Genomic DNA, 26,611 nt, shown 5'->3' on the forward strand with positions numbered 1-26,611 from the left:
TTTGATACATTTTACACCCTACATGTCTATCATATATGTGTATCCATGGTGAGGGTTGAATGATAAATCCATCAGAATAATGGCTCTTTCATAGAACTTACATATGCTCAGCAAATTTCGGAATGCCTAAATGCAGTTAAAAGCACGAAGTGAAGTTAAGATCTAAAATGGTATTAATAAATCCAAAAACTGAACGGAGTTCTTTATTACAGCACCAATGTAGCTAGAATCTAATAAATATGTTGAGATTCGTATTACATATTTTATGTATACAAAAGAGGGAGAAAATGGTCAAAATTAGACTCAAGAATAGGATCTTGTAGCTACACTCGTGATTAGCATCTTTGACATTCCAATGCTTGTGTCCTTTGTCTGCTAGATTTTTCAAAGACCAGAGGATCAAAATTTTCTTGGTACTTGTGTTAGTATACATTGTTACGGATGCCCACTATTCTGAAACTCTGCAGTCCTCAGCACTACAAAAGAATTGAGGAAGGATGAAAGGTTCTGTTCTTGTCCAGCTACGAGCCAGGAGGAACCAGACAATTATACTTGAAAGAGATTATTGGATACTTTTGAGGCACAAATACAGAACCGCTAGGAGCACCATTTGAACTTGTTATACACCATAGCGCCTCAAAGCATTGCTTAAACTTGGCATGACATTATATGCTTGGTAAGATCTTCTGAGTTCAATAATAGAACCAACCTGAACAGTGAACATGCAGCAACTTGAGTTCATCGATAAGGTTGGAAATTTTGAACAGCATACTAATATGATAAATCTACCACATCTTCCTCTAACAGCTTTTTACATGGGAGGATACAGTATTTATATTTCTATCAAAATCCCAACAATCTGTTGGAAATATTTACAACTACACTTAGTTGCATTGTCAGGGTTAAAACTGTGTATGTGGAGGGATAACCAGTGTCATGGCATTTTTCAATGACTGAAGAATGATAAGAAAATGATAAATTTTAGTACTTACAATAATCAGAACCGATGTAAAACCAATTGCAAAACCGGCATTAACACTGCGTAAGTAATGATCAAGAAGAGATGATGTCGTTGCCAAAAAACTCAACAGTAGCCCTCCTGTAATTACAAAGCAAAGTCAAAAGGAAATCAACCATCAACCAAAATATGAAAGCAATGCCAAGCTAGGAAAGACTTCGTCATTCAAATCAGAAATTGAAGGATAAAACATACCCCAAAAGCGTGTTGATGCTTGAACTTTTGTTAGGTACTCTATAGAAGCTTTCCCAGGTTTAATGTTCGGTATCCTTGCTCCCATCTTATTTAAATAGTCTGAAATCTCTTTTGGCAAGTTGGCCTGGAATGGTAAAGGAAAGTGTGAGAGTAGACTAACAAATTCAATTTACATAGTTATATTTGACAATATTACATCACCTCTAAGAGAAAGTAGAGGTAGGCGTTTTTGTTATGATATGTATTTATATTATATGTCCATTATCGTAATTGTACATATAGTCTAGGGTTTCTTTGTTCTCTGTATATATCTAGCTTTATCTTGATTCTAAATGAATGAAAACATATATACTTTTCTTTGAATTATTGAGTACTTGGTATCAAAGCACTAGGGTTTGGAATACCGTAGTTTGTGGCTTCTTTCTCCATTAAGGCTTAAGTTTAGGTCATCTTCGAGTGGCCGTTTGTCAACACCGTCCAGCTCATAAGAAGCGGCATCATCATCTACCGTCATCGATCGTCGGGAAACTCCGCGCGTGAGCTTAACGCACCGCCGGAATATCTCTGCACAGCCTCCACACGCCGGCACGTGAGAGCGCTTGCAGCCTCCAATTTGACCTCCATTTTCTGAACTTGTCTTGGATCCTCTTTCCCAATCAGTCTGTACAATTGGGTCCATCAAAGATTATTCGGGTTTGACGAAAATTAAAGGTTCGACCTCGTTCTAGGGTTTGTTAGGCTGGTTTCGTCCCAATTTTAGCGTTGTTTGAATTGATTTCTTTTGTTTATGTGGACTACAATCAGTATGTGCCTTCAGTACGGCCGACATGAAAAATTCGGTAGTTTCTAACGTTATTCCCCTTAGCCTCTAAAATCACAAAACATAAGTTAAAAGGATCTAATTATTATGATTGGCGTCGGACAATTTTGTTTTATTTGAGAAGTATCGAGATGGATGATCATATAACCGAAGATCCCTCAGAAGATACAAAGAAGAAGAAAGATTGGCTTTGTGATGATGCCCGTCTATATCTTTAGGTCAAAAACTCCATTGATAGCGAGGTAATTGGATTGGAGTATGTTAAAGAACTTTTGGAATTCTTAGATTTTCTATATTCAGGTAAAAAGCAAGTACATAGAATGTTTGAAGTGTGTATGCAGTTTTTTTTAGCTTGGTTTGTTGAGCTTGGTTTGTTGTTACACTTCAGTCCTAATGTTAAAGTTCAGCAACAGAAGATGGTTGTTATGATCTTTTTAAATGACTCTTAATTGAATTTGGAATGGCAAAGGCACAAATTTTCTCTAACTCTAACATTCCATCATTAGACGATACTTTCACTCATGTCTTTCGTATTGAAAGCTCTCCAAATAGTGTGTCTATTCCTCAATCCAGCAGTGCTCTCATTACCAAGAACAATAACTTCCGAGTACCTCAAGTGACGGATAACAATTTCCAAAGGAATAGTTATGATTATCGAAGCAAAAATTGTTTGAAACTACTGTCGTAAGCCAAGCCATATGAAATATGATTGTCGAAAATTGTTATATAAGAATAGCCAACGATCTCAACATGCTCATATGACTGATAATTCTCGACTATTTTCTAGACAGTTGTCTCATGCCCTTTTTCCATCTGTTACATTGGCAGATGGCTCCACATCTTCTGTTCTTGGCTCTCGCACTATTCACCTCACCCCACCCTTTTCTCTGTCTTATGTGTTACATTTTCCTAACTTATCCTTTAATTTCTATTAGTCAACTTACTCATGACCTTAATTGTGTTGTCTTGTTCTTTCCTATTTTAAGATCGTGTGACGAAGAAGATTATTGGTAGAGGATATGAGTCAGGAGGCCTTTATCTCTTTGATTACCAAGTACCGCAAGCTGTGGTGTGTCCTGTCGTTCCTTCTCCCTTTGACATCCATTGTCGTTTAGGTCATCCATCTTTGTTTGTGTTGAAGAAGTTTCATCTCGAGTTTAGGTCTTTGTCCTCTTTGAATTGTGATTCGTGTCAATTTGCTAAATTTCATCGTCTTAGTTCGGGTCCTCGAGTCAATAAACGAGCAAGTGCTCCATTTGAGTTAGTTCATTCGGATATTTGGGATCCATGTCCAGTTGTATCTCAAACAGGATTTCGTTATTTTGTTACTTTTGTTGACGATCATTTTCGTCTGACTTGGTTATTTTTAATGAAAAATCGTTCTGAGTTGTTATCTCACTTTGTGCCCTTCATGCTAAAATAAAAGACCAATTTAATGAATATTTTTCTCATACTCTTGGCTCTTACTTGTGTGGTCATGACATTATTCATAGTCTTCATGTGTTGACACTTCATCTCAAAATGGTGTTGCAGAACAAAAAAATAGACATTTACTTTAAACAGCCGGTGCTTTATCGTTTCAAATGCATGTTCCGAAAACTTTTTGGGTGGAAGTTGTTTCCACGACTTGTTTCTTGATTAATAGAATGCCTTCCTCTGTTTTTAATGGTGAGATTCCTTATCATGTTCTTTTTCTACCAAGTCTTTGTTTTCTATTGCTCCTAAGATATTTGGTCGTGTCTATTTTTTTCGAGATGTTTGTCCTCATCATACTAAGTTAGATCCTGAACCCTTTAAATGTATCTTATTGGGTTATTTGCGTGTTCAAAAGGGGTATCGTTGTTATTTTCCTACCCTTAAAAAATATCTTCTTTCTCCTGATGTTACATTTTTTTAGGATACATCCTTTACTTCATCACCATCGAGTTCATGTCAGGGAAAGGACGACAATCTTTTTATATGTGAGGTTACCTCTCCCAAGAAGAACATGAGAGAAATATTCACCAACATTATCGGTGTGTAAAATTTTGATAGAGATATTATAATAATTTTTTATTTCAGCATGAAAAGCACAAAAGTGAAATAATAACTCAAAATGATTTTTCATTAAATATAACCAAGTTAAACGAGAATGATTGTCAACAAAAGTAACAAAATAACAAAAGCATGTTTGAGGCACAACAAGACACAGACCCCAAATATCATAATGAACTAACTCAAATGGAGCACTTTCTCGCTTATTGACTCGAGGACTCGAACTAAGACGATGAAATTTAGCAAATTGACACGAATCACAATTCAAAGAGGACAAAGACCAAAATTCGGGATAAAGCTTCTTCAACACGAACAAAGATGGATGACCTAAACGACAACGGACTTCAAATGGAGATGTAACTATAGGACATGCCACAACTTGCAATACTTGGTGATTAAAGAGATGAAGGCTTTCCGACTCATATCCACTGCCAATAATCTTCTTCATCACACGATCTTGAAACAAGCACTAACCAAGAAAAACAAGACAACACAATTAAGGTCATGAGTATGTTGGCCAATAGAAATTAAATTAAAGGATAGGTTAGGCAAATGTAACACAGAAGACAAAGAAAAGAATGGGGTAAGATGAATAGTGCTAGAGCCAAGAACAGAGGATGTGAAGCCATCTGCCAAAGTGACAAATGGGAAAGGGGCAGGGGACAATGGTCTAGAAAATAAGCGAGAATTTCTACCAGAGTCTATGACCCATTTGGTAAAGGATGTAAAGGGACACTTTGTATTACCTGTGTCAACAACAGATGCAACAAAATTAGAGAAAGATGATGCTTGTAATGAATTCTTGTATATCTAAAACTTAGCAAACTCGTCTACAGAAATGGTAATTGATGCCTTTGTCATATCACATTTGGAAGCTAACAAAGCATGTTGAGATCGTTGATTATTTTTATATAGCAATTTATGATAATCACGTTTCAAATGGTCTGGCTTACGATAATAGTTACAAACAATCTCTGTAGAATCTGATTTTAAATGATCGTAATTATTCCTCTGAAGGTTGTTATCCATCGCTCGAGGTACCCTGGGTTATTGTTCTTGTTAATGAGAGCACTCCTAGATTGAGGAATAGACACACTGGTTGGAGAGCTTTCAATGCGAAGAACACGAATGAAAGCATCGTCTAACAACGGAGTTTTAAAGTCAAAGAGAATTTGTGCTTTGGTCATCCAAATTCAAGAGTCTATTAAAAAAGATCATAACAACCATCTTCTCTCGTTGAGCTTGCTGAACTTTAACATCACGACTAAAGGATAATAACAAAACAAGCTCGGCAACAATCTTCTTAAGGCGCATAAAGTAGCTGATAACAAATTCTGCTTTTTGTTCAGCATGGAAGAACTGTATATAAACTTCAAACATTCTATGTACTTGCTCTTTATTTGAATATAGAAATTCTGAAAATTCCAGAAGTTCCTTAACTGACTCACAATGATAAAGCAATCCAATTACCTCATTCCTAATGAAGTTTTTGATTTGAAGATACAGTCGAGCATCATCACAAAGCCAATCCTTCTTCTTCTTTGCATCTTCTAGGGGATCGTCAGTCATATGATCATCCATATTAGCACTTCTCAAATAGAACAAAATTGTCTAACGCCAATCATGATAATTAGATCCATTTAACTTATGTTCTGTGATCTTCGAGGCTAAGGGGATTACGTTAGAAACTTACCAAATTCTTTATATCGGCATATTGAAGGCACACACTAGTCCACACAAACAAAAGAAAACAATCAAAACAGCTGCAAAATTGGAATGAAAACAGCCACAAACACTAGAACCAAGGACGTATTCTTCAACTTTCGTCAAACCTGAATAGGTTTCAATGGAATCAACTGCACAAACTGACTGGAAAAGTGGATTCGAGTCAAGCCCAAAAGACAGAGGTCGAATTGGAGAAGCCAGGCGCTCCCACCCGCTGGCGCCGTGGAGACTACACAAAGATGGTCCGAATGCACATGAAGCTTATGTGCGTAGTTCTCCGATGATTGACGACTCCAGACTACAACGAACGACGATGGCGCTTCTCCTAAGATGGGTGGCGTTGACAAACGGCCATGTGAAGATGACCTAAACCTAAACCCTAATGGAGAGGGAAGCCATCAAGCAAGAAATTTCCAAACCCTAGATGGCTCTAATACCATGTACTCGATAATTTGGAGAGAAAAGTATATTTTTTATTCAATATAGAACCAGAGTAAAGTTACATATATATATATAGTACATAGAAACCCTAGACAGTATGTACAATTACGATAATGGACATGTATAATATAAATATATATTATAACAGCTACCATGGCTAGCAATTTAGCCTCTTTCTTTACAAAATTCCAAAATTTGCATTTTGGAATTTTCCAATTATACTCTTTCCATTGGTGGATGCAAATGTATCAAATCGTAAGCTTATGTAGATAACAATTGAACAGTGAAACAGCAAAACATTAGGACTATCTCATATTTAGCCAAAAGAAAATATAAAATTCTATAAATTGGCACAATGCAAATGCAATAATCATTTAAAAACCCGAAGGCAGAAGGTAAGAAAACTTACAATGTCAAATATATTGAACAAGAATACAAAAACCGCGTATAATAAGTAAAAAACCCAAGGCTCTGCACCAATGGAACTTTCAGGGTTCAGTATCTCCTTCACATGCTCCCAGAATGTCGATTTTAGGAGGCTGGGTACAAAATTCAATGTTAGAAATTGCATCATTATTTTTTAACATAAGAAACAGAATCTTTATCACCACGAGAAAAGTTCATATCAATCACATTAAAAAAAATAGCTTTAGCCATCATATCGTAACAAGGATGTATTTCAAATAGCAACCTGGCAAGTACACTGGGAAACGCCAAGAGATATGTGGTCGTGAGAATTGGTTGCATCCCAGCAGGATTGATATTAAAAGGTATATAAGGCTCTACTTCAGTGATTGGTGAGTCTTCTCTGGAAAGAAACCAAAATGAAAAGAGGATGGTACAATAGATAATGAACCAAAAAAGACAATCAGAAAATTGGATAAAAGCATGCCTGGCCGAAGGATTGAAATTAAACGGATCACATGATATTACTTAATCCTTACCCTAACACTGGGTAAGAAAACAAAGGAATCGGTCTCATTCATTACTATGACACTGCTTACTATGAGAAGAAACCAAATGCATGGGAGCATTAGACAATGGTAATAAAGAAAATCTGTTTCAGGGAAAAAGAAAATCAGAATACCTTGCAGCTGAAGCAAGTTTAAAACCATAATACTGCAGTTTAATTTTCCTGCAACCTTCAGTAACAACAACGGCCCACATTGTAACTATGGTAAAGATGCCCAATAAGGCAAGCACGTAAGGCCACCAAACAACAGCACGTCCTGTGATATGTAACATTTTAATAAAAAAAAACTGAAATATCTTACAGCTGACGCAAATTGGGGGCTGATATTTATACTCTTTCCAACACAATTTTACCTTGGTAAATACACAAACAATGTATGCCAAACATACCCAACTAATATTATCAGCATAGGATCTAATGGTCAATTTTATCAGCTAGTATCCCTAATATTATTATCAGCATCATTTTTTTTTAAAAGGAGACAAACTTCTTTATTAATGAATATTATCGGCATCATTTTATTTAATTTATATAGTTCTTTTTTTTTAAAAAAAAAGTTATTTTACAATTCCTACTTTCTATGGTAAATATAGACTAGCATAGGATCAAATGGCTAAAATTAGAATTGATCCACTCCAGTGGGTAGATAACTGTGAAACTAGTTTAACTGCATACCTGACAGCTGAGACAACATTTTGTACAATGTCTCTGTATAGCCCGTCAGTATTCCAACGCAAATAATTAGAGAAGAGCCTTGACCTACAACGCACATTACTGGTTAAACAGATAAGAAGCATACCGTACACAAAAGTAAGACATAAACTTAAAAATGGGAAGCAAAAATGATGTAACATTATTCCTCTATATTATTGAACCAAATATAAGTTCTTCTTATATAGAGAAAGACCAACAACCAATAAGGAAAAAATATTATAGACATAAATAAAGAATAATACGAAAGAATATTACAAAGGAATGAAATTCAACACTCCCCCTCAAGCTGATTGGTAGATATCATCCATAGCCAGCTTGCTAAGACATTTATCAATTGTCTTCTTGAAAGACCTTTAGGTAGCATTATCTGTTGTTTGGTCTGATGTCAGAAGATAAGATATGCATATTACACCTGCATCAACCTTCTCCTTTATGAAATGCTTGTCAACTTCAATGCGCTTCCTCCTATCATGTAGAACCGGATTATGAGTTATAGCAAAGGCAGCTTGTTATCACAATAAACTTGTACAGGTGTCTTTGGAGACACTTTCAATTCTTCAAGGATCCTGTTAATCCATATGCCTTAAAAAATTCCATGGTCTAAGGCTCTAAATTCTGCTTCGGCAAAACTCCTAGCCCCTACATATTGTTTTTTACTACACCATGTAACTAAACTTCCAACCCAATCAGCATCAGTGTACACTTCAACTTGAAAATGATCATGTTTATGAAACAATATACCTTTTGCCTAGAGTTCATTTCAAGTATCTACAGATTTTATATACTGCTTCAAAGTGAATGAGTCCCAGTGAGTGCATAAATTGACTCGTCATACTTACAGCAAATGCTATATCTGAACGTATGTGAGATAAATAGATTAATCTACCTACAAGCCTTTGGTATCTGCCTTTGTCCTTGACTTCCTCAGGATTTGCATCTTGTAATTTTGTATTCAGTTCGATAGTCAAGTAAACCTGTCTCTTGAAGTAAGTCAATAATATATTTCCTCTAATTAACAAAAATCCCTTTTTTAGATCTTGCAAACTCCATCCCTAAAAAATATTTGAAGAGTCCCAAGTCTTTGATTTGAATCTTGCTTGCAAGCTTGTTCTTAAGATCAACTAAACATTCTTCATCATTTCCTGTAAGATAATGTCATCAACATAGATAATTAAAATAACAATTGTGTTATTCTCTGAGTGTTTATAAAAGATTGTATGATGTGCTTGACTTTGCTGGCACCAATAACTAGTGACTGTCTTTCCAAACCAAACCATGCTCTTGGAGACTATTTGAGACCATTTAATGATTTCTTTGATCTGCAAACTTCGCCATTTCCAAGTTACATTTCAAATCCCGGTGGAAAGCACATAAATACTTCTTCTAAAGCACATAAACAAAAGTATTCTTAGTGTCTAATCAATAAAGAGGTCAATCCAAATTAGCTGCAAGAGACAAAAGGACTCTAATTGAGTTGATTTTGCAACCGGAGCAAAAGTCTCCTAATAATCGGTTCCATAAGTTTGAATAAAGTCTTTCGCTACTAGTCTGGCCTTGTATCTTTCCAGGCTACTGCCAGCATTACTGTAAACACCCATTTTCACCCATAGTCTTCTTATCTTTTGGTAAATTTGTTATTTTCCAAGTTCCACTTTGTCTTAAAGCATTCATTTCCTCCATAACAGCTAGTTTCCAATATGGATCATCTAGGGCTTCTTGTATACTCCTAGGAACAATTGAACAAATAAGTTATCTATCCTAGTTAGGAAGGTTTTACGACTAGTTGACGATTTTGCTTATGAGATGTAATTTGAAATGGAATGTTTAGTACATGTCCTAGTGCCTTTTCTGAAGGCAATAAGAACATCGAGATTGAAGATAATAGATGAGGTATTTTGAACAATCGAAATTTTAGGAATAGAAGAAAAAGAAGGATTACCTTGGTTTCAAATTGGTTTTGTGTAGAATAAACTCTCTAGTATTCGTTCCTTTGGTTGCCTACTCTTCTAGTATAAAACTTTAACTCAAGAATTTGACCTGTAGAGTTAGTTTGTAGTATTTCTCTCCATAAATGAGAAATTTCCATACTTGACTTTGAAGGACTTGGGGTAGACATGTCAAGATGACTAACAGAAGAAAGTAGTTGGAGGAGTAAGAAGTAGGGTGTTGTCACTAGAAGCAATGTTGAAGCCAAATATAGAGCTACGCATTAGGGAATCTAGGAGAGATTTGGCTGCAGAAAGTTCTATCTGATTTTCACCAGGATTGTAGGTTACCTATGAAGCTCTTCTATGACAATAAAGATGCTATAAGCATAGCTAATAACTTAGTTCAACATGACAGAACAAAACATATGGAGATAGACAAACATTTTATAAAGGAGAAACTTGACAATGGCAATATTTGTATCTGTATCACGTACATTCCTTCCAGTCAACAAATTGTTGTCCTCACCAAAGGGATACTCACGTAGAGCTTTGACTATTGTGTTAGCAAGTTTGGTCTAATTGACATGAAATATACGCTCCAACATAAGGGGGAGTGTCAGAAATTAGGGGGGAGTGTTTATAGCCCCCAAGGGTATTTGAGTAATTTACTGTACCGTAGTTTTATTTCCTTTTTTGTAAGGGCTTATAATAGCATACATATATATATTCACCCCTCTTGTACTCTTTTGATTATTAGAAAATAATAAAAGCGGCTTCTATCATGGTTTTTTCTCCATGTACTAAGGCTTTCCACATATATCATGTCTTTTTTTTTTCAATATTATATCACAGCATGGTGACGAAACCTTAGCCGCCATTAGCGAAAACCAGAGAGTGCAAGACGACTTCAGTTTTGCACCAGCACTACCTCAGCCACAGCTGCTGCAACCAACTTCCCTTGTGCTGCCAGTAGAGCGGTCGCAGGAGTAGTCGCCGGAGCCACCATTTTTTCCGCTGCCGTTGATCGTTCATCCAACTCTAGTGCCACCATAACCCTTTGATGGAAACCCTAATCGAAACATACATCATGAAAATAAGATTAGTAAGTCGTCCGCCTGCCTAAGAGGTAAATTCCCTATTACGGCAACAAGCTTCTCGCAAAAACCAGGTCTTACTCATCATGCTGGCCTAGTTATGAACATCAAGGTTCAGTTGGTTTATCTCCGGTAATGGTTCAACAACAATGGGCTAATTTTCAGACAAGTTTCCAGCAACAAATCGTTGCTCTTGGGGCAGCTTTAGGAGCTACCACAAACTCCACAAATTATGCCACTCCTTCAGTCTTACTGATATAGTCGAAGAACCCAGTAACCTATTTTCCTACTTAACTGCTGCAAATTATTTAACTGGCTCCGTAGGAGATTCTGGAAGAGAGAAATTGAATGGCAAGAACTATTTCTCATGGTCTCAATCCATTAAGATGGCCCTTGAAGGACGTCACAAATTTGGGTAACCAACGGGTGAGGTACCGAGACCTAGACCAAAAGACCTTCAAGAGAGAATCTAAAAAGGAGAGGACTCTTCTTCGATCTGCGTTGATTAACAATATGGAACCTAAAAGTGGGAAGTCTGTCCCAATGTGTGAACATCGTAAGAAACCTTGCCATACGAAAGACAATTGTTGGAAGTTACATGGTCGACCACCAAATGGTAAGAAACATCCGCCAAATGACAAGCATGATTTTGGTAGAGCTCTTATGAGTGAACTAGTTGGAACTTCACAACTCCCAACCCCTGCAAGGAATCGAGATGATCTTGGTACTCCTATTGGAGCCATTGCACAATTTTTTTTTAAAAGGATAAGAGTCTCACTATTATTATTTTAATTTTTTTTTTTTTTTTTTGAAATGGAGACAAAAACTTCTTTATTAATAAGAACTCAAAGTACAAGAGATTTATACAAAGTGAGCAATAAAGTAGTAATCAAGGGAGTCCTATAGGAATCAGGAGGCATACCCAGACATCTCAACTAGGTTGACACCCCCTTAGTGCCAAGCATCATATCCCGAGTACAAACATAAACGAACCTCACTATTATATCAAAAAATAGAGAGACAAAGCTCAAAGTACATGAGGGTTATACAAAAAGCAATTGGGGGATCAGCAGGCGCACCCAAGCAACACAACAAGGTTGACACCCCCTTAGCGCCATCATCACATCCAAAAAACGAAAATAAAACCCTTATACTAGGTTCCTAATCTCAATACAAGATCAAAACAAAAAGCCACAAATACAAGGCAAAACAAAATGATAAATAATCTGTCCAAAACAAAATCACAGGCAGCAGGCCAAGAATAATCCTTGATTGAGCAAAAAATTGTGCTTTGCACAATTAGGTACATCTCAATTCTTTAGTCTTTTCAGCATCGATGAGAAAAAACCATGGATACTTGATGCAGGTGCTGCAAACCATTTAACCGGATCCTCTGAACATTTTGTATCATATCTCCCATATGCTGTCAATGAAAGAATTAGGATTGCATATGGGTCCATTGCTCCTATTATGGGCAAGGGTCATACTTCTCCTTTTAATGGTCTCATTTTACATAATGTGTTACATGTACCTAAGATATCTTACAATTTACTATCTATCAATAAGGTAACCGAATCCACATTGTCAAACTATCTTCTCACCTGATACTGTTTCTTTTCAGGACTTGAGCTCGAGGAAGATGATTGTCATTGCCCAATCCAGTAGGGGACTCTATCTCCTTAATGGTGATGCTTTCTCTAGGAATTGCCGTAGGACCAGTCTGTTGTCATCTTATATCTTTTACTTCTGAAAAAGATTTATACGTTGTGTCACTTTCGTCTTGGCCACCCAAACTTTCAATGTATGAAATATCCATTTCCTCACTTATTTTCTAAAGTAGATATCTCCTCTTTGTCTTGTGATGTGTGTATTTGTGGAAAACAACACAGAGTTTCGTTTCGTCTCAACCCTACAAACCTCCCCAGCCATTTACCCTCATTCATAGTGATGTTTGGGGGCCTTTACGAGTCACTACCGCTTTAGGGAAATGTTGGTTTATAACGTTTATTGATGATCATAGCCGTCTCACTTAGGTTTTTCTCTTCATTGATAAATCTGAGATCTCATCAATATTTCAACAATTTTACACAACCATTAAGACACTGGTCAACGCTAAAATTGCAATTTTGCATACCGATAATGGTTGTGAGTTCCTGAGTCATACTCTTCGAGACTTCTGTCCTCTAAAGGGATTGTCCACAAGAGTTCTTGTGCTTATACCCCGCAACAGAACGGTGTGACTAAGTAGAAAAATCATCACCTCCTTGAGGTTGCTCGCTCTCCATGTTGTCTACTTTTTATTTCCTACTAATGGGGTGATGCAATCCTTATTGGGGCACATCTTATTAATAAAATGCAACCTCAGGTCCTCCACCTCTAAACACCTCTTAAATACCTCAAGGAGTTCTATCCTTCCACACAGCTTATTCCTGATATTACTGTAGGTGTGTTCGGGTGCTCTACCTTTGTTCACAATCATGGGCCTAACAGCACTAAATTTTCTCCTCATGCTCAATCGTGTGTTTTTATGGAGTATCCTTTGCACCAACGGAGCTACAGTGTTACCATTCTCCTTCTTGAAAGTACTTCGTGTCCATGGATGTCACCTTCCTTGAGGATAAACCCTTCTTTCCTGTTAGCCATCTTCAGGGGGGAGAGTGGAAGTGAAAAGGCTAATTGGCATATTCCTTTCACACCTATAGCCCCTACTAAGCCTCCTGAACCCATCCTCCATGACACCGTTTTACCCACCAACAAGTCCCCTGGATAACTTGTTACAAGAAGAATCTTAGAAAGGAAATGTTTCCCTTACTGCTTTGCCGGCTCCGATCCATGAATCTGAACCAACACAAGCTCAGGTTACTATAGAAATAATAATAACTTATGTGTTGAAGATGATATTGTTGATGTGGTTGAGGATGACAGAACTTATATGACAGTTTCAGAAGAGAATACGACGGCCAGAAGTGATAAACATCTAACTGACACACAGATGCATGAGACTAGCCTAGATGACTTAGACATGCCAAAGAGCTATGATCCATCTCTTTACATGCTCATTGCCTTGAGAAAGGGTACTAGGTCTTGTACGAAGCACTCTATGTGTAATTAATTACATGTCTTACAATAATCTATTGCTTATGTTCAGGGCGTTTATTGCAAGTCTTGACACTGTAACAATACCAAAAAACATACATGAAGCGATGAAAAATCTTAAGTGGAAGATGACTGTTAGGGAAGAAATGGGAACACTTGAGAAGAATAAGACATGGGATCTTTGCGCTCTTCCTAAAGGGCAAAAGACAGTGAGATGCAAATGGGTGTTCACTCTGAAGTACAAATCAGATAGGACCTTAGACAAGTACAAGGTTAGGCTTGTTGTAAAAGGGTTCACTTAGACCTATAGGGTTGATTATATAGAAACTTTTTCTCTTATGGTAAAGTTAGACACAGTCAGGGTTCTTCTATCTGTTGCAATCAATAAAGAGACCTCTCTATCAACTTGATGTAAAAAATGCTCTCCTAAATGGTGATTTGAAGTACATGAGTCCTCCTTCAGGCTTTAGAGTTCAGTTTGACCACCAAGTTTGCAAGCTTCGAAAATCTCTTTATGGCTTGAAACAATCTCCCAGGGTAGGGTTTGACAAATTTCGCAAGGCTTCTCTTAAGGACATTCTAATCACACACACTTTACAAAAAGGTTTCAATCTGGGAAATTGCTTTGTTGATTGTGTATGTCGATGATATTGTCTTGTTAGAAGATGATATTGTTGAGGTTACTAGGGTAAAAAAGAAAATGGGTGACGAGTTTGAAATCAAAGACCTAGGGAATATGAAGTACTTCCTTGGGATGGAGGTGGCACGATCAAAGGAAGGGATCTCTATTTCACAAAGCAAGTATAATCTTGACTTGTTAAAGGAAACAAGTATGATTGGATGCAGACCTGCTGATACCCCAATGGAGTTCAATGCAAAATTGGGAAATCCTGGTGACGAAGTTCCTATTGACAAAGGGAAGTACAAGCGTTTAGTGGTAAAGTTGATTTATCTATCTCACACAAGACCAGATGTCTCCTATATAGTTAGCACTATTAGTCAGTTTATGCAAGTACCATACAAAGAACACATGGAAGCTGTGAATTGCATTTGAGATACTTGAAAACTACTCCAGGTAAAGTTTTAATGTTTCGAAAAACTGGCAGAAAATGTATCGAGGCTTATACTGACTCTGATTGGGTAGGATTAGTTATTGATAGAAAGACCACTTCAGGATATTGTACCTTTGTGTGGGGTAATCTTGTTACTTGGAGGAATAAGAAGTAGGGTGTTGTTGCTAGGAGTAGTGTTAAAGCCAAATACAAAGGTATGAGTTAAGGAATCTGTGAAGAGATCTAGCTGCAGAAAGTATTGTCAGATCTTCACCAGGACTGTGAGTTACCTATGAAGCATTTTTGTAACAATAAAGCTCCTATAAGCATAGCCAACACTCAATTCAACATGACCAAACGAAACATATGGAGATAGACAGACATTTTATAAAAGAGAAACTTGACAATGACAATATTTGTATCTCGTACATTCCTTCTAGTCAATAAATTGTTGATGTCCTCACCAAAAGGTTACTCAGGTAGAGCTTTAACCATTGTGCTAGCAAGTTGGGCCTAATTGACATCTAAGGTCCAACTTGAGGGGAGTGCTGAAAATTAGAGGGTAGTGGAGTGTTTATAGCCCCAAGGTTATATGTGTAATTTATTGTACCCTAGTTTTATTTCCTTTTTCGGTTGGGGCTTATTATAGCCTATATATATATGTTCTCCCCTCTTTTACTCTTTTCATTTTGATTATTAGAAAATAATAAGAGCAACTTCTATCATGGTTTTTTCTCCCTATACTAGTGTTTTCCATGTATATCTTGTCTTCTTCTTGAGCATAAAGTTGAGAGGGGCTCGAGCTCCCTGAGATTATGCTAAATCTGTCGGTGATTACCAAATACTATAACTTGTCTTTTTAAGGCTATCTTCTTTAGTTTGTTCACTTTGTATCTATCATCCGGTAAGGATCACTTTATCAAATGCTCGACATATGGCCATCTCAAATCAGCGACCTCAATTAGCTTCCCCTTTCTGGGTGGATTCTAAAATTGGACTTAGAAAAGGCCTTTGATAGAGTCGATCGAGAATTCCTTGAGAAAATTCTCATAGGAAAAAACTTTGACACTAGGTGGATCACATGGATCATGGGTCGTCTTTCAAATCCAAAATTTTCAATTTTCATTAACGGGAACCAAGAGAGAGAATCAAGGCTACAAGAGGAATTTGGCAAGGAGACCCACTTTCACCATTCATTTTCTCATTAATCAGTGAGCTTTTAAGTGCCTTGTTAAATAGACTTTATGAAAAAAGAAAGTTTGAAGGTAAAGGTGGGAAAAAACAGCATACATGTCTACTGCCTTCAATTTGCTGATGACACGTTAATTTTTTGGAAATACAAAGATGGTATGCTGGAAATTCTAAAGAAGACAATTGAATTCTTTGAGTGGAGCTCTGGGCTTTAGATTAATTGGGAAAAATCTGCTATTTGTAGTATTAACATTGAAGAAAATGAGTTGCTTGAAGAGGCATCTAAGCTGAACTGTAAAGCATCACATCTTCCTTTCTCTTACCTAGGGCTGCCCCTCGTTGGTTATCCTAAGCAAGCTTCTTTTTGGCAGCCAGTAATTCACAAAATAAATGAAAATGATACAACATATCGAGAGGAGGTTGTGCCACTTTATGTAAGTCAGTTCTTTCTCATATCCCATGTATTATATGTCAATATTCTTATTGCCGGCAAAGGCGACCCAATCAGTGGAGCGTTTATTAAGAAACTTCTTTTGGGAAGGACAGTCAGGAGGTAAATTGAATCATCTAGTTAAATGGAACTGGGTGCCCTGAATGCAAGAGGATTGGGGGATTGGTTTTGGAGGCTTAGAAAACAAAAATCTTGCTCTGCTAGCCAAATGGGGATGGAGATTTATCAATGAAGAGAACTCCCTTTGGGTGCAAGTAGTAAAGAGCATACACGGTGGAAGTGAATTCAGTTGGCACACCAAAGGAAGCGTTTCTTGCAGCCTTCACAGTCCGTGGATTAGCATTTCAAGAAGCTGGAAACAGGTGGATTCGCTGATTATGTTTAAACTCGGCAGTGGCATGACAATAGCATTTTGGCATGATCCTTGGCTGATTTGATTCCAATCAAAAATCTTTCCCAAGGCTGTTTAAACTCTCATCAAATCCAAATGGGGCAGTTCATGATTTCTAGGATCCGTTTATAGCATCTTGGTCTTTAAATTTCAGGAGGCAATTAAAGGAGGAAGAAATTGATGATTTCCAAGCTCTCAACGGAATCATTTCAGAAAAACGAATCATGGCAAACCCGAATAAAAGAGTTTCGAGGTTATAGAGTTTAACAGAAAATTCTAGGTTAAATCGTTGGTTAAACATTTATCCTTAAAAAACATTTATGTTCGGCTATTTGGAAGACCAAAAGTCCAAGAAGATTTAATATCACAATTTAGATAATCTGAATGGGCTCTTGAATTGCGCTTCGGCCATGCAGTCAAAACTTCCATCTCATATTTTATCACCAAACATTCGCTCTGTGTTCGCAGAATTCTGAGGATTTACAGTACCTGTTTTTTAAGTGTCCCTTTGCAAAGAAATGTTGTTGGCTTGACCTATTCGACATCAATTGGATCTTTGATTCTGACTTTAAGAAGAATGTTTTGCAGCTCCTAATCGGCTCAATCTAAAAGAGAAACCAAGATTGCTATGGATAAATACTATAAAGGCCCTACTTTCAGAAATTTGGTTTCAGCAAAATCAAAGAATATTCCAAAACAAAGCTTCCAATTGGATGACTCATTTGGAGATTGCTAGAATGAAAAATCAATGCCCTCTCATGGTGCTCCTTAGCTAAAGTTGTTACTGATATATAATTAAATTTGCCTTCAACCACCAGCTTAAGCTTTTGGGTGAATTGGTGGTTTAATAAAGCGTTTGAAGCATATTTCCCCCAACACATTAGCCTTAATTGGCAGGCATTCTTATTTGATTATATATTTTTCGTTTGTAGGTCTCATTTTTATTGTAATGTTTTGTTTTGTTTTTTTCTTCTAGATGTATTGAGTGAGTTGTATTCTCTTTGATTTGGTTATTTCTTTTTGGTCTAAGCCCAGATGTGATGACAGTACTAAGGGGGCGCCAACCTAATTGAGATGTCCGGATGCACTGTTTTTTCTTTTTTAAATGGAGACAGACCTCTTAAATTATTATTATTAAAAGAGCCTTAAACTCAAAGTACAAGAGTATTATACTAAGAGCAAGAGAAAAGAGAAAATTCTGTCTACCTCTACAACAAAAGCTACAAAACAAATTCCAAATAGAAGAGATCAATCTTGTCTCTTCATTTTACTCAACACTATGTTGTCTATTCATTTTCTAAATAAAGAGGCTCGTTTCTTTTTTCAAAAAAAAAAAAATAGCTTCCCCTTCCTACAAAAATTGAAGTTCATCAAGCACAAAATTATTGCATTGTCCACTCCAAATAAATTTTCCAATGGTTAACAGCAGTTATATAAACCACCACAACAATCCTGAATTAAGTCTAAAATAGTTGAACACTGAAGCATCGCCCAAATGACAAATAAAAAAATGTAAAGCCAAACATCTGAATTCATTTAAATGGGATGCATCATTCGAGTATCTTGAACCACAAATAATAAAGAAAAGCACAAAACAATTGGTCAAGTAAGAGAAAGAAGAAGTGGGCTACCAAATCCAGACTCTGAGATTGTGTCACATATCCATGTCATTGTCATAGCACCACAAACCAATAAGAAAGACGTTACCATCACATGCTTAACTCTACAAAATAAAAAAATAAAAATAAAATAAGAAGAAGAAGAAGAATAAACCCCTTCAGGTGCTATGCAACCTTCGGTCTCTCCATTTTTAAGATTTAATATATCTCTCTTTTTAAGACGCAACCTCAATTTTCTAAATAAAAGTATCTGAACAAACAATTATGATTTTAAATATATATATATATATACACATACATACATATATGAGAATCTTGAGTATTACATGAAAGTAAAAACAAAAATGAAATTGGAAGTAGAAATGAACATGCAACGACAATAAATAGATAATGCAGATTATTACTATAAAAAGTATGTTTTCCTTCAATGTCTAAATTGAGAAAAATTTTGATCCTATACAACTACCCAGAACTCCAAATAATGAACAAACCGATGCCCTCATTGCTAAAGTTTACCTGTGATTAGCTGCATAGATAGAGTATGGAAGTGAGTAACAAGATAGTACTAAAGCCTCCAATATTGCAAAGCCGAGTGACATCCACCATCTGAGCGTTATAAGGTGATGTTCATATGAATTCCATCCAAAATAAAGGAAGAAATGAGCATAAGTCAATTACAAAATAAATAAAAAATGCAGATCAATGGTTGGAATGAAGTATCAAACATACATATAACTCTTGATCTTCTCATGACCATCCAAGCCTTCTTTTCTCAGCTTTACTAAAGAGGGTAAAATGTGACAGAGTACCTGCGTATCAACTTTTGAAAAGTTAAGCATTGAACTTCAGTCCAAGATGGATGCAATACAAAAATAACAGTCATTTCTATAAATAAATAAATAAAATGTACAAAAAAAACTTTCGGAAAAAAGCTCATCAACAAAGAGGTATTGCCCAATGAAACTCAACATGGAAGCAATTATTAGGACCAACAAAACTCTGTTCATGAGTTATTTCATCCCTATTCTGTCGAAGAGAGAATTGATGCTACTGGCTAAGGAAATAACATTCAGAACTTGTTTAGCCTCCAGAAAATGGAAACCAAAATGAAAAACAACTTAACTATGGAAAAGTTTAAGAAATTAGAAGGGATAAAATTGACCTCAAATTCAGAACGTGGTAGTTTGCCTCAATACTTTGGATGCGTTAGAATTTTAATTCTGTCATGAGTTCACTGTTAATGCTAATCGCTAATAAATAAACATTAGATGCACTTTCAACTCCTAATGAATTCCAAAATTTACATGATTGATAAATTACAAAGCATAAGTTAATTGCAAAAGTATTCTTCTTCCTTAACCACAGTCGTAGAATTATAGTGGAAGATAGTGATAAACTCATACTTTTAAGTTCATATTGTTCATCAACAGTATTTTTTTAACCCATTTTCTCATCGGGTCTTAGGAAGAGACCAAACATCTTGAACAACCAATCCAGCGGAACAACTCAAGAGCAATCGTCAAGTTGGTTTGGGGGGTGGGGGGGCATCAACGTTCGATTTTCTCTTTCTTCAATGTTTCATTGATCTTCCATTCATGCGTGACTTTTCCACTTCTTCATGCGATTCTGAATTTTGGGGCTTGGATTCTGGCTAGTTCTTGCTAATCAGTTAAGGAAAGTTATGTCATCTACTATTTTTTAGGCCCAGGGTGCCTCTGTGGTGAGAAGGCAGATTTTGGAACAAGCTCTTGCTAACAAAGCCATTGAGGAGTATATGTCGAGGAAACAAAAAGGTCTAATGCAATTGATTTTGAAAAGGCATATGACCATGTGGATTGGGATTTTTTTGGATAGAGTGCTGATGAAAAAAGGTTTTAGTTATAAATGGAGGATGTAGAGGTGTGTGGGGAATCTGAAGTATTTTATCCTCGTTAATGGAACCCCCAAAGAGTTAATTCAAGCCACCAGAGGTTTAAGACAAAGGGATCCTTAGTCTCCTTTCCTATTCTTACTTGTGGCGGATGTCTTAAGTCGGATCATTTATAAGGGGGTGGAAGGAAATATTATTGATTCTTTTAGGATTGGAAGGTATGAAGTCGCTTTATCGTATCTCCAATACGCAGATGATACAACGTCATTTTGTTTTGGAAAAGAGTCCTTCCTCATTCTTAACCATATGATGGCTTTCTTGGAAGATATGTCTAGGTTAAAAATTAATAGGAGCAACTATTTTTTTGAATTAACAGTAATCAAGTTGCAGAGGTGGGCGAAGGTGTTTGATTACAAGGTTGGCTCTTTCCCTTCTTCGTATCTCGGGCTTACCTTGGGTGGAAACCTGAGAGCTTTGACATTTTGGGATCTTATTTATGAGAAAAATCATAAGAGATTGGCGATGTGGAAGAAAGGATTCTTCCGAGATTGGTGATGTGGAAGAAAGGATTCTTCTAGAAAGCTGGCAAGTTAACCTTGATTACGTTGGTGCCGGAGGGATCTCAAGGTATTATTTATCTCTCTTTAGGGTCCCTAACTCAGTGTGCAAGAGCATGGCAAAGTGTATGAAAGATTTTCTGTGGGAAGGGGTAGATGAAGGTCATCGATCTCACTTGGTCAATTAGGAAGCGATGGGGCGCCTTGTGAGTTAAGGGGTTAGAGATCGATAATCTTAGAATCCGCAACAAAGTTTTGATGGCCAAGTGGCTTTGGCGCTTTTCCCTTGAGCCCGATTCTTTATGACATAGGATTATTGTGAGTAAGCATGGAAATCATCCTTTTGAATGGGCGGTGACAAGGGTTAAAGTCACACACCATAATCCTTGGAAGAATATCTCTTTCGAGTTTCCAACCTTTTTTACCAGTTAATTCGTTGCTTTGTGGGAGATGGTAAGCATACGTATTTTTAGGAGGATGAGTAAGTGGGGGAGTCTTCCCTTTATTCTTCATTTCTACATCTTTATCATTTATCCTCTTCCAAAAGTTGTATGATATCCGATATTTTAGGTCCAATAATTCTAGGTCCTTGTCTTTCAAGTTCTATTGTAATTTGATCGATAGAGAAACGGTGAAGATCGTCTCTCTTCTTTCTTTGGTTGAGAGGTGCAATTTTAGAGAGGGAAGGTAGGTCATACATGTTTGGAGTCCCAATCCAAGTCAAATATATACGTGTAAATCCTTTTTTAGTCTGTTGTTGGAACCCTCCCCTCCTAGGGAGTATATTTTTGATGTGGTCTGGAGGACCAAGGTTCCTAAGAAAGTCAAGTTCTTCATTTGACAAGTTTTGTTTGGTCGGGTTAACATTGTTGATAGGCTTGTTAGGAGGAGGACTTTGCTTGTTGGGTCTTTTTGCTGCATGCTTTATCGAAAGGCGAAGGAAAACCTTGATCATCTTTTTTGGGATTGCCAGTAGGCATGAGCTATGTAGAGCTTTTTTTTGCAAGAGTTCGGTGTTAGCCATGCTGGCCATCGAGGCATTCGTGCGACGATCGAGGAGTTTCTCCTCCATCTGTCCTTTAGAGAGAAGGGGAGATTTTTATGGCTTGCGGGGTGTGAGCTTTTCGTGAGACATTTGGGGAGAAAGGAACAACTGGGTGTTTCGTGGTAGGGAAAGGGATCATAGTGAGGTTTGATCTTTGATTAGATTTCATATATCCCTTTAGGCTTCGATTTCGAAGACCTTGTGTAATTATTCCATTGGTAACATTTTACTCAATGACCCCCTACTTTTAGTCGGGGTGTTTTGGTGGGCTGGGTTTTTTTTTTTTTTTTGTATTCCTTTTATTCTTTCGTTTCTTTTTTTAGGATTCTTTATATAGGGTGGGGGCGGATTTGGCAAGTATTTTGATTGTTCGTTTTGATGCTAGCTATTAAGGATGCTAAAGGGGTGTCAAGCTAGTTGAAATGTCCAGGTGCGCCTGTTGATCCACGGTCTCTCTTTTTTCTATGCTCTCTGTATAATTCTCTTGTACTTTAAGCATTAGTCTCGATTTTATTAATAAAATTCGAGACTCGTTTTTTCAAAAAAAAAGGAAAATCCCTATTGGGTTTTCGATAATGGCTGTAAAAACAAGGTGCTACAGATACATGTTGGTCCAGCCCTAAAGAAGAAAGCTTACTTGTTATGTAATGCAGTCAAGGCCTTCTCAGTGGAGTTATGATTTTAAAGAAATCAGAGGGTTTTTCATGATATTTATTATTAATAAATGAGACTAAAGCTCATAGTACAAGAGGTTTATACAATGAGCAAAATAAATAGGATCAACAGACACACCCAAACATCTCAACTAGGTAGACACCCCTTTAGCTTCCTCGTCATATCCAAACAAAACCAATAAAAGACCTGTCAAAGAAGACTACCATACTGCATTTACAACATATGACAAAATATAGGACTTTGTTAGCCCACATACTCTTCTTTTATTTCTTTCCATGTATTTTGTTTGGATGTGATGTGGACGCTAAGCAAATGTCAACCAAAACACATGGGTGTGCCTACTGATCCTTCAGTACTTTGTACTAAATTCTTTGTACTTTGTACATCAATACTTTATCTCTTTTCATTAATTCAATGAAAAGTGCATTTCCTATTTTTTGAAAAAAATCAAATTGTTATTAAAAAACCGGCTGAGTAACGTATTAAAAGAAGTGGCCAAGTAATGTATTAAGAAAAGTGGCCAAGTAATGTCTAAAGATTAAGGTTGTCATATATGAGAAGTTTTTTTTATAAGAAACAAATATATTCAATGGGCAAAAGATAAATAGCCTAAGGGCAAGGGACAAGAGGGCCCTCCCCAAGAGAAACTAAAAAATAAGGGCCTTCCAATTGTTGAAAATCATAGAAAGCTAATGAATCAAATAACAAAGCATTTGCAGTTAGTTCAAAAAAAAGCATCACTTGTCAGAGCACAATAAAACAAAAGAATAAGGAGGAAAAAGAAAATTAATAGTTATTCAAACAATAGTTTAGGGTACTTTACTCCTTAAGAGGGTGTTTGGGGTAGGGAGTGAGATAGTCCTAGGTTATTATAGTTGAGTTATAATAGTTTGTGTTTGGGCGTAGATTATTTTAGTTTGGGTTATAATAGTATGTGTTTGTGGTGTGGATTATTTTAATTTAAGAAAGAATAGTAAACACTGTAGCAAAGAATAAAAAAATGATGAATATCAAATAGTAAAAACCGTAGCAAACAGTAAATACTATAGCAAATTAGGAGTTTTGAAATAGTGTTAACTATAGCTAATTGGGGATTTTTAAATAGTATTTACTATAGCTAGAGGTGGTTATTATAGTCTTACATAATCCTCACTCAAACAGCCCCTAAACGTTTTCCCCTTAGAATAGATATTGTCTTCAATTAGTAGACGTGGATCAAAACTTTCCCATTACTGCAAGTTAAATAAATATTTCACAGCCAAGCTTGTCTAGAGGAAACAAGCCCTTAAATATTCTTAAATACCCTCTACTTTGGGTATCTCAATCTCCACATCAATATTAAGACATTGAAGAAAGATATGAAGAAAAGCGATAAACCTGCATGATGATTGATGCTATAATCTGAGGACTGATGCCCAGCTGGAAAAAAGACATTTTCATCTCGGTAGTAAAATCACCGAGTTCATCTGCCACGGACATGAATATGAGATAAAGATAGTGAAACAAAATTAAATTCCGCAATAATAAGAATATAGAGATCACTAACACATGCATAAAATTTTAGGAACTCACCGGCAGATCCAGAAACAAAGCTAAGATAATCTTGTGGTATCAACCTCCTATCAAACCCAGGAAGAGGAATGAAGTATCCAACACGACTTATTACAATTAGAACTGCTGTTACAAACAATCTTCGTCGTATTTCACTTTTAAAAAATGATTCAGCAGCATTGTTGAGAACAGAACGAAGACGTACAAGATTCAAGAATCTATTTCTAAATGCTCTGGATTTAGGTTTCCAGATATCAAAGTTAGTGCCATTGGAAGAAGTAAGAAAAGCATCCCCGTCATTTGATTCCTGTGAAAAAGTTTCAAGGTCTAGACATTGCTCAGATGTTGCCTTGACATTCATACGGCTGTTTTGGCACTGATTTGAGAAACAATCAAATGACTTTTGGTTCATTTTAGAGACCAAAGGCCTCTTCAATAACACATTATTTCTTCCCTTGAATTTTGAAGTGTTGAAATTTATCACAGGGGTAGATCTACCAAACTTGAAATGACAGAATTGGACGTCATAAGCTGCAGCAACTGTTCAAATGAAAGCAGCCAAGTGAGGCCATATTAGAAATGTTTTATGCAAAATATTACATTGTAGCAAAGCAAACTCCCATGTTCAGCTGAAGAATCAACTAGACATAAATTATATATCAGTGTTTTAGAGCAATTTTAACCCTGGGAGGAAAATGAATTTGCTTGTGTTCAAAGATGGAAATAAGTTTTTAGTTAACCTTAACCCTAAGAAGAAAATATCGAACAAATACATGGTAGTATGGTGAGAAATTATCCTACTTATCCTAAGCTGACAACCAAATAGTAAATTGATTGTTGATCATGGTATACTAATACCATATGGAAGCATTTCTAATATAAAAGGAAAACATGAAATAGATTTTCCGAATCAAACCTAAGATATCAAAACATTATAAAAAGAGACAGAGATGAACTCAGACAAGCTGGAGTTCTCATTGATTAACTACACTTGCACAACCACTCAACTGAGATAGAAAAAATTAGACAAGAGACATTTCTGTTAAAATAGATTCAAAGTAATATATTGTCTGAACATATTATCAGAAATTCTTCAAAAATAATAAGTTGTGTCGTCTGCCTGAGTTGGCCGGTTGGGTTTTTCTTCATTACAGTTTCCTTCCCTCTGATATCAGTTGTACTGTTTTTATAGATCATTATTTTCCATTTGTAATTGTTAGTAAAATTATTTATTTGGCTATTCCTTCGATTAAGAGTAGCGGTCACATGTGGTCTATCTCAGTGAATCCTTTGTAAATTTACATCTACTACACTACAAGTAAAATCCCGAGTAGCCAACCTCCATTGAGCTGAGAATTACACTGTTCATTGACTTGGTATCATAACATCATAACATCACAGGCAAACACCCTCATCATTTCTCATCTTCTTCTCTCAATGACCACTGAAAACCCCAACACCAGCAAGAAACCTGAATCTAGCTCCACCAGCCTGCTGCTAAAGAGATTGAGTCTGAACTTCCCATTAAAAGAAATAGCTTCTTTGAGTGGAATTGTGAACTCCACAGCTAAAAAATATCAATTTCATGTCTTATTAACTTCTTATACCGTTCCTAAGAATTCACTAACTCCTCATACTTCACGACTCATTGGAGTTTACAACATTGGAGTTCACAACTCCACTCCTTGGCGAAACACCCTCCTATTAAAAGTTAAAAGAATATTGGTTCCAGTACAAGCACTATACTTCATTGCCACATGAAAGATATTTATGCAAGTAAAGTAATTTCACATACAAGCCAATTCAACAGGGAAACGAACACAACTAAAATAATTCTAGCAAGGGTCAACCTTTAGAGAAAATGAAAATAAGAATGAACCTCTCTGGTTTCACGAGAACAGATATCAAACGAAACACCCGTAGGATAACAATGTAATTGAACTATTTGTCGTTCTTCCTATGTAATATAGTTTTCCCGCAAACCGAAGTTCAGGAGGCTAACCTCGAAACTTTGAAGGTACAGAATGGAGCAGCGGGGGACGGAGAAGACGAGTGCAGCAAGGTGTTGCTTCCATGGCGGGACTTTGGAATTGCGCCAACTGAGCTCAAGGCTACGTTGGGAGCCCTGTCGTCGGCTAATTTCCCCTTTTTTCTTTTATGTTTTTCTAATT

At 36.5% G+C, this 26,611-nt stretch overlaps 1 protein-coding gene across 1 annotated transcript; it reads right to left on the reverse strand.

The window, feature by feature from the left end:
* Positions 1-150: 150 nt before the first annotated feature.
* Positions 151-26,611, reverse strand: LOC103491333 (preprotein translocase subunit SCY2, chloroplastic). The gene is made up of 13 exons (XM_008451228.3): positions 26,443-26,611; positions 24,462-24,980; positions 24,267-24,355; positions 19,472-19,551; positions 19,259-19,348; positions 18,755-18,846; positions 7,882-7,965; positions 7,321-7,462; positions 6,925-7,041; positions 6,643-6,772; positions 1,214-1,337; positions 993-1,099; positions 151-709 (listed from the first exon to the last, which is right to left on the reverse strand). Exons 1-13 carry the CDS (start codon positions 26,513-26,515, stop codon positions 620-622), a joined length of 1,737 nt encoding a protein of 578 aa, XP_008449450.2. The 5' UTR covers positions 26,516-26,611; the 3' UTR covers positions 151-619.

This window comes from Cucumis melo, chromosome 5 (genome assembly GCF_025177605.1).
Source record: "Cucumis melo cultivar AY chromosome 5, USDA_Cmelo_AY_1.0, whole genome shotgun sequence".
NCBI lineage: Eukaryota > Viridiplantae > Streptophyta > Magnoliopsida > Cucurbitales > Cucurbitaceae > Cucumis > Cucumis melo.